We start from the raw sequence: 10000 nt of genomic DNA on the forward strand, positions 1-10000 counted from the left end.
TGTGGTTTTCTTTCACATTTAATTGACATCAGTTTTTTTACGGCGGTGTTGCAGCTACAAACATATAAAAGTTAAGCTAACAATTAATACTTTGATGACCGAGGCTAATTTTCCCTCTCTCCAGCTGTGTGTGAAATTAGGAGCAGCAAGAGTGGTGCAGTAAAGTGCACACTTAAGGGCCGAGAGCAGGGCATGCCTTCACAAAATAACGCTGCATTCGGCACTTTACATTAAAGACAACAGCAAATGATTTCCACGTTGCGCCAGAAAAGTCTTTGCGCAAAACAAGCAAGATTACAGTGTGCCAGGGCGGCCGTCGGAGCGTTTAATATGGACGCGAGGCCACTCTCGTAAAGCGGAGGGAAGCTGAGTCTGCAGAGTCTGCCCCCCCCCCCCCCCCCCCCTCGTTTACTTGGGCGAGTCACTAGGGGGGCATCACTGCAGTACAGTAAGAGCAGCGTTCATTAGACTCAAGCTCGTCTGAGACAGAACTGACCTGAATACAGCCTCACCGTCTCTCCTGCTCAGAGGGGTCTGATACAATGGCTGGAGACATGATGCAACAAAAGCCCATCAATCGATCAGTAGAAAGGTTATCAGGTACACATGGAGCCTTGGGCACGAGGTACTGTAGAAGCGCAGAGAAGTCCTTCATCAGAGTCACACTGTAAAGCCAAACAGTCTAGACTAACATATTACCTTCGAAATCTGAATCGATTTGCTCTTCAGTTTAAGCTAAAACAAATGTTTGACCTGAGTACCAGTAACTGAAGTGTTTACTTTTAATGTGACTAGAGGGAATTAAGTCAAACACATCAATTCAACAGAACTCATTGTAAATAACAACTTGTTTTGTTATTTTCCTTCTTATTCTAACCTCTGACCTGTTATTTTCCTCTCCTTTGTTGTGTATACACTTCTCTAATTGATGTTTTACTCTTTGTGACTACCAGAGCCTTTCAAACTAGACAGCCCACCCACACAAACAGAAAAATTGCATTTGTATTGCACACAATGCTTTGCTTTAAGTAGGTTGGACAAATGCATAGGGACATATAGCACAGCACATACGCCTACACCAATGTACCGCCAAAGAAAATAAGACATGCAGGTAGAATGTGAGACAGTGAGAGTTGCATTCACACACTAGTCGCATCTACACGCCATCACCTGAAGCACAAAGCCACAGTGACTCAACCTTCAGCTGCGACTTCTCCTTTAACTGCTACTCCTCCTCCATTATTTATCGTCCACATCAATGTGACAAGCACAGGGCCCGAACAAGAGTCAATCGAAGCACATTTTCATGAGTAACTCTGAGACCAGTGTGTGTCTATTAAAGAGCAATACCATCACTCCGCAAATGATGGCAAGCGTCAGCCTCAATAGCTGTCTACACTAGTGAGGACCCTTACCGTGGATGATATCAAATGCTACTGCGTGTGGACACTGTCTAGACGGAGAAAAACACCTGATTCATATCTACAGATTTTCTTTCCAGCTCCCTCCACCTCTCTCTCTCTTTCTCTCTCTCTCTCTCTCTTTCTCTCTGTCAGGGGAGACCGTTAGGCCAGAAACTGACACTTGAAGCACTGCAGCATAAATAAGCCTGTCTTTGTGGTGTATGGATATATGCTGTAGGCTCCGGTCAAATCTGTCAGATCTCCCCTACTGATCATCCCAGAGTGTGCCTCTCTCTTTCTTACCCTGTCTATCATATCCAGGGCAAATACTGATGGAAATGCTGGCAGCTAGTCTCTGAGGTAACAACAGAGAGAGAGAGAGAGAGGCGTACCTTTACAATAAACAGATAAATAAAAGAAGTGTGATAAACAGTGAGAGAATAGAGGCACATCTGCAGCGAAGTCTCTGAGGATGCCTCTCGTGGGTTAGTTGTCAAGCTATCAGAATGTTCCGTTCCACAAAAAACAGAAAGTGAATGGTGAAAAAATACACATCATAATTAATGCACGGTTCCCTGCAGGATTCTTGAGAGATATATCACCCATTTCTTTCCCTCTCGCGGCATTGTCTCACTCACATCAATCACGTCGGCAGGCAGCCAAGTATGGCACCTCTTAGACGTCTCCATTATACGACCACAAGGCTATTCTCGGCTTTGTCAACAAAGAAACCCCCCCCCCCCCCCCCCCCCACCACCCTTCATTCCTCCACCACCACCTCCATCTCCAGTGCCTCCCAGTCAGAAGCAGGTGTTTGGAGCAGCAACTTCCAGCTCGTTTACGGCGTGCTGAAGCACTATATGCTATGATGTATGGTTTGACTGGTAGCGGATGATATCCACAAGTCCAGACAAGGTTAAAATATGATGTTTGGCAGTCCTGAGAGAAACTACAGTCTTCATGCCCCTGCATCCCCTGAATCCACCCACTGCACCCCCAACCACCCCCCCCCCCAAACACACACACACACACACACTGAGCGGCAGGGGCAGATGTAAACAGTTCCATCTGTATCCTGTCCCATATAACCAAGGGCACAGGCATTCTGCTCCAGACACCTCGCCGTCTACAAAAAACAGATGTGGTCACATTGACAGAAATGCAGTTAAGGTTCTGAACATTTGCTTGAGGTGAGCCAACCGAGTCTCTTGCAATACCTCATAAAACTGCAAACAGAGACCCCTCAGATGATTTCAATAACAACGCAAGTCCATAATGTGACTGGGATATCTGTCTCTTAACGTCAGGGGAAGGTACCGGTTAGATGTCTGGAGCGTCTGTGAATTAAACTTCTAGAAGTAAGAGGAAATCCCTGAGCTCGAGCACCCTGAGGATTATTTCTGATGAATATCACAGGATATTACACCCACAGACATGCATAAGAATCATAGGATTTCACACTCAAAGTTCTTAAAGGGTTCCAAAAATATATTAGCAGGCACTCAAGAAATATTTAATTTCACCAAGAACAGGTTTATTCAAAATTTGACTTGACAGAGGTGAAGGATAGAGATTAGCATACATTTTCATCCGCTGCTAAAAGGTCAGCTAAAATTTCAAGGAACAAATCCTTCACCTCTCGGATGCATCTCGGCTGTGCTTGCCAGTCTAACGTGCATTAATACGAGCAAGTCATTCAGTCTAGCACATAGGAAATCATTATCCAGACCCTACTGAAGTGCCTCAAGGCACAACAATATAATAGTATTATTAGAGGGAAAACTCAGCAGGTCAAATCCTGATGAGACTCTGCAAGCTATTTTGCCTGAAGGTTGCAGATTTTAATGTTGTAGTCACTTCAAAAAGTACTTTTATCAGCCTAAAAAGGATGAATTCACTTCAAAGCCGGACTAATACTAGCGAAGAATATCTCAGCTCTTCGAGTTCTGCCGCTGAACTATCTAATAAACTACTGCTGCTGCAATGACATCATCTTCACAGCCAAGAATTCAAGGAATCTTCTCCCTCTTTTTTTCTGCCACTGTTCAGAGCCCATCAGCCGTATACAGACAGGGAAGAAGAGGGGCATTGTGGGATGGTAATAAAGCACTTCCTGTTCCAGTGCCAGATGGGATTGTAATGGGGTGATTCAATGGAACGTGGACTCGCAGAAACTGCCCACCACTAGCACACACAATGGTGTCCAGAGCTTCAAGGCTGCCGTCTCCACTCTCTCTGCCTGCGCCAGAACTGTTGAGGATAATCACAACAAGCTTCCATGGAAAAAATTCATCAAACCCGGTCTTCGACTGTTTCGGTGAGGAATATGGAAAAACTACGGGGTACCTTATGATTCTGGTATGTCATTACACAACTTATTTAAGTGGAAAGGCACATCGTCTTTTCGAATGGTGCCACAGAGTGCCTCCCAGCCTAAAGCTGTCCATCATCGTTACACACACGAGCGCGGTGGATCTCGGCTGAATTTGAAGGGGATGAGATCAACTCACCCTGGGTCGAGGTATTTGCCGTAAATCTCAGATGTGCAGTGTTGAGCTACGGCCATCCTGGACGCCTTTCCCAAGCCCACATCTGTGCAGGGCAGCAGCACAGCGGCCAGTGAGTGGTTCCAATTAAACGACAATGAAGGCTGCACGTGTAGCAATGATATCATGCAGTAGGAAGTAGGAACAAAAAAATAACAAAAAACAGAGTGCAGGCCGACCTGAGCAGCACAACACACTTCTTGACAAAAACTGATGATAATAAAAATAATAATAAGAAGAAGAAGAAGAAAGAAAGAAAAGAAAACTACAGACCACAATTAGAATGACAGGCCAGAATCACTTTTCTCCTGTTTGTCTGTGGTCTGTTGCGTGACAGCAGAAAGATGGCTAGTGTGAGAAAAATCGCACGCCACAGGGTCTTCGTGAGTCAGACCAGCTCCGGCGGTTCGGTTGACGAGTTCACTCATGGGCACGGCAGCTGAGTACACTGGGGACCGACGCCAACGCTGAACACTGGCACAAGAAGGCCTCACACTTTGCTTTGTTTTTTTTTTTTCATCGCTGATATTTCAGAGGGCCCGCTGCTGTTGCTGCTGCAGGCTGCTCGTGAGGCAGTACGCCGGGAAGACTCTTAGTCATGGTGCGTCGAGATAAGAGGATCCGTTTAAAGGCCCCCGCCCGCTACCGTACTTCTCCCTCGCTAGCCTCCTATAAAGCTCGCCAAGGTACTCCTAAGTGAAAACACACACTTGACCTCAGACATTAAACAGTCCTGTGCATTCAGTGGCTTTTACGGGCTGCCGTAAAAGAAATGCCCGAGGTTCTGTGTGAGGGATGGGCAGGGGATAACACCATTATTATTACACAACACATCTGAGCATTTCCACCCAAAGGGATCAGATGATGCACATTTCAAGTTGTTTGTTTCCTCTAAATGCTTTCACAAGACATCCCAGGGGAATCATCAGAATATTGAAATGAAATGAGATGATATTTTCTGTGTAGGAGGTGTGTATCACACTGCTGCTACTGTTGAATGCTTTACTGCACAATAACAGTTTAATAAGTCTAGTCATAATCATATCCTTTCCTTTTCTTTTTCCTCCATAATATAGAGCTTCTATTTGTGCATTCTTGCATCATACACTGTTACATAAAATGGCAAAATCAAGGCACATTTCAAGCAATTATTCCCAGAAGGGGACATTTATTCATGCTGGAATAAACAGCATCAGGTGGTGACAACCCCTTTGATGGCAGTCATTAACAGATCACAATCGTGATCCATTCATCCTAACAGAGGTCTAATGGTCTGATAGTCAAAGAAATGATCCTTGCAGCAAGTGAGGTGACAAAGGAATGGTCTGCGGATGGTTTCACATACACCTGCAGAGTGCCAACTCCAGGACAGCGTCAAGAACCATCATAAGTAGCTCTGCAGAATTACTGTCTGCTATCTGTCATAGCAAACAGGTGGGAAGACCGGAGACTGGGTCAGAGCTGCTCAAAGAGCACTAAGATGTCACCAGTATAGACACTGTACACTTGTGTCAACACAGATAAGCAGAATATGTTAGTCTTATGCTTGAAGATCCGTTACCTGGCTGAATCTCCTCAGCATCCTGTTTAGCTAAATGTTTTTAGCATTATATAATAGCATTAGATACTTTAACAGGCTCAGGGAATTGAGCTTTTTTGAGTGGCCATTTTATGCTTCCACTTCTTTCGTTTCCATTTGTTTTATTGTTTTCTTCACCACTTTGCATATTTCTAATTTTTGCCAGTGACACCAAATTCTTCTCGGCATGGCAGGCAGGCAGGCAGGCAGGCAGGCCCAACACAGCTGTGTGACAAATATAAATCACTATTTTCCAGCCACAGGTTCAAGATGATTCTGCTCGGCTGCTCCCCAGATACCAGAGCCGCAATGGTTTCCTGGCCCATCTGAATGGAATTTGCAGAGGCACCTCGCCATTAAAAGCTATTCCCCCCACGCTCTCTTCCAATTACTTGCCGGTTTGATGTAATGTCTTTAGGGTCCCGAACAAGACAAATCCTTTGTTACCGCCACACTAATGCAACCAATTCCTGCGGCCTGGGGCTGTGCACGTATTGCAGACCGTGGCAATAATTGTTACTCTGTCATTTTTGTAACAATCAGTGTGACAGCCGGGCTCAATCAGAAGCACCCGTGATGAATTACCCCCTCCACAAACCTGCCCCCTCGCTCCCGGAGACAAAGTGTTCTGCCGTCGTCGCTCTGAGCAATTTACACTAAACGAATGTATCAATGTTCTGATAGTGTCTTCATGACCTGCCAGACAGGCAGTGCTTGTTGCCAGGGAGGGGGGGGGGGGGGGGGGGCAGTGACTCCCTGTAAATTAACTGTCCAATTTATGATTTGTTATCTGTTCGGCAATGCAGCAACAAAAGAATCGCTCTATGCCTGCTGCATGACCATTTATTATGTTTGAACAATGGCACAACTGAGCCAGTTTTCTTTCATGCATACTTCCATGCATTTTCACCTGAAAATCCCCTTCTATCCCCACTCCCCACTGATTCGGACGCAGCATTATGAATGGATTCCTCCATCCTGTCTCTGCACATATGGAACGTATGCCATACAAGATCCAGAGATCTCAGCCCGCGGGGGGGAACTGGCTGTAGAGTGGATTCTGATTTGATCTGTTGTTGATTCAGCAGATCTGCACCAGGTTAGGGTAAGATCTGTCTTAGAGTCAGCATAATGCCTGAGGTGGAACACTGTGTTCAAACCAGCCAAGCAATGAAAACATCCACACTCCAAACCCCATCATCTGCGCTACGGGCACACAAGTGAAGCGTGACATATAAAGCGTGTAAAACATTAGCGCATCTACATGTAAATGTCACGTTGCTGACAAAAGTGTAGCCCTTTAGAGGGACTACACACATGGCTAAGGCTTTCTGACAGCCTCTGACTAGCCACCATGTGACCCTTCTGTTTATACAGTTCGGTGGTAGGTGTGTGTGTGTGTGTGTGTGTGTGCGTGTTTGTGTGTGTGTTGGGGGAGGGGTGGGTGGGAGCAGCGCTTGACTGATTATTACCACTCCAACCTGTGTAATCCCACCGAGAATGTTTGCTTTGGGAAGAGTTCAACATCACAGAGGGGGGGGGGGTTCGACTCCAAACACCGCGCCGCCAGGATTATTTAAGTTTCAGAGGAGACAGAGGAGGGGAGTTTGGCTCATTATTGGCTAAACTGTATGTTCAGGGGGCGCGGTGAAAAGGCAATGATTATTTGCTCAAGTCCACTTGCTGTCCACCAGGGGCACCCCACACAACAAATCCTCGTAAAAAAAAGGTCTTCGCTGTCAGGAATACGGAAAGAAAAAAAAAGACACAGCTCTCTGTGTGACTCTCTATGTGTTAATAGGGCCTCCTTCCGTTCCTAATCTCACATTTTGTTACAAGTGTGTCGCAAAAGACATCAGAAAGCCGAGACATGACCCATTCCTCCTGAGTGAACCCCTGCTCCCATACTCCACTCCTCTCTGCCAAACACACACACACACACACACACACGCACCTGTGTATTTGGCAGCGTGTGTTTCGGCGAAGACAGGTACTGAGAAACGGCTTGCTTGGCAGCACCGTCTGGGCCGAGGGGGGGAGGAGGAGGTTCCGGGAGCCTGACTGACCCCGAGGCGCATGGACGCCGTTCAACTGACACAGAGTTGGGAACGGCGGGTGGGAGAGAGAGAGAGAGAGAGAGAGAGTGGGCAGCGATGCAAGCTCTGGGGCCTTCTGACTGAGAGCTTCTTTCAGGGGCCTGTTGGCTCATCCGATTTGCGACGGAGAGCGCCGGCCAAGTCTGCGCTCCAGCACGCTTCAGCAGCGGTGTTTTCATGGTCGTGCTATGCAGCCATATATTTTAAAAAAAAGGGCCCTACAGTGGACGCTGAGAGCTCTAGGTTCTTATTTATGGCTGTTATGAGTTGAGAGTGGCTGGGAGCACAAGGGCAGCTGCTGAGATGGTCTCGAGACTCGGACACAGATCCGTGTTCCTTATGGCACGGTGAATGGGCTGAGCATTCCCAAGCAACCACGAGTGCCGGCGTAATAATTCCTCCACTCCTGGGTGCTTCCCACCTGGGACAATGGCACGCCACCAGGTTACCATGGTAACCGTAACAACCGTACAAGCCCCTGTTTCTTTAGAGGCGAGTGAATAAGAACATATCTCTGAAAGGGGCTCGAGTGACAAAAGGCCTCGGCCGCCCCCCAAAAGTTTCCCACTGTTCTGATGTAATTACCGAATGGCCCCGACAACGACGACGACGACAGCAACAACACACACACACACACACACACACACAAAGGTCTTCTTTTCACATCTGAAGAAGGGGAAGTGGTGTCATTTAGATGTTTTTTTCCTGATGTTGATGGGCTGCAGAGGGAGGGGGTGAGGCTTGAGTCGCGTGAGAATGTTTTGAACTGGGGCCGGGCCCTCTGAGGCCCACCTACATGGATTAGCCTTGTCGGAGAGATGACTTCTCAGGCGGAGGGCTCCTTCAAACATGGCAGCCTTTTATTACTTTCGCTCCTAATATTATTGCAGCCGTCAGGGCAACGAGATGCCGTTTGTTTGAAAGACATATTCAAAACAAATTAACGATCCCACGAGAAGGCTTATGAAGGAATTGAAAGGAGGGTACCTCTGTTTGAAGTTGACCCGTGAGACCAAACGAGTTTTCTATCGACGCTTTTCACAGGGCCGGCCCATTATAAAAACATGATCCAATTTGCCAGAGAAAGAGAAGACACGGCAACTTCTAGTGAACCATCTGCTAATCAGTGAGGTCACCATCTTTTCTGAACTGTTAGTGTAAACATCATCCACAAACTGTCGAGAGAAGATCAACGTGAGTCCAGTGACAGAAGAAGCCAAGGGGAAGAGAGTCCTACCGTCCAGCTGATAGTCCACGGAGATGTCGGACGGGGCTTGGCGGACGGCGGACCTCCTGTAGACCACGTGCACTCTCCCCTTCTCCTCGTGCTCCTGCGCGCCCCGCTCCAGTGGCTCAATGAAGTATTCATCCGCATCGGTGCGAATCATGCCCGCCTGCGGAAAAAGAACCGACACGAGGACCGGTGAGAAAAAAAAGAGCGACAACAATGCATAAAACAGAAGCTTTTCTCAGAGGGCGCTTTAGTAGGCTTTGCACGCTCCCTTTTATCCTTATCTGCCCTTCCTCCTCATTTACTCTCTTTCCCCATCACTGTCTGTTTTTATCAGCTGTAGAGTGGAGAAGACATTTTTTTAATGGTGTCTGTTTCTTTGTTCTGGTGATATGTATGTGGCTTGTATCATCTCCCCTCCAGTGAATATAAATTGCAAAACCATGCTATGGAATATATAGCGGAGACGTACACAGCCATTCTTTCTTTGATCACGGCTGTGTTTGTCAGGTGTCTGGCAAAACATGAAGGCCTAGACGTCAATGCGCCCCTTGAAGTCCTACAGTACATGTAATCTACATGCTTCACACCACACTGAAATTCACAAGGACTGAAGAATGAGCTTTGAAGAGCCAGTAATAACTACCTGGGATGATAACATAGTCAGCACAAGCTAACATATTCTGACCAACAACACTTGAAGATTGGAGAAACCAGATGGAAAGAGCCAGGAATTGTTGTTTTGTTTTTAAAAGGATCAGGTGTATGCAAATTTTAAGGTGCAGCACAAGCAAAGCATATACTCTTTGGCACAAGCCAAATTAGAGCCTAGTGTCTCAAGATCACTATTTAACAAGTGATAAAGGTATGGAACAGACTGTCAATCATGCTTTATGTATAAAGTCAAGTTAAAATGCTTTATGGAATGGGAATCTCAGGCACAAGATAAACCTAAATTCAACTACAATAAAACAAATTGTTCATTAGGCAGTAAATTAAGTAATACGGCCAAAATAAAGGAATGAAAGGAATGTACTCTTGCTCACTAAAGAATAACAACAGCAACAACTGCAAGGCCAAAGAGCAATATGAAAAGAAGACATAGGACATCAGCGGAAGACAATGAAAGCACCGCTTCCAAATAA

The 10000-nt window shown here is 46.3% G+C and overlaps 1 protein-coding gene across 1 annotated transcript in view; it reads right to left on the reverse strand.

Annotated features, from left to right (window-relative positions):
* The window catches only part of adamts3 (ADAM metallopeptidase with thrombospondin type 1 motif, 3), a 73467-nt gene that overhangs the window by 47294 nt on the left and 16173 nt on the right, over positions 1 to 10000 (reverse strand). The window contains exon 4 of the mRNA XM_062543289.1: positions 8862 to 9018. Within this exon, the coding sequence (XP_062399273.1) occupies positions 8862 to 9018 (157 nt within the window). The remainder of the gene's footprint in view (positions 1 to 8861; positions 9019 to 10000) is intronic.

The sequence above is a fragment of the Sardina pilchardus genome, chromosome 8 (genome assembly GCF_963854185.1).
Source record: "Sardina pilchardus chromosome 8, fSarPil1.1, whole genome shotgun sequence".
Classification (NCBI taxonomy): domain Eukaryota; kingdom Metazoa; phylum Chordata; class Actinopteri; order Clupeiformes; family Clupeidae; genus Sardina; species Sardina pilchardus.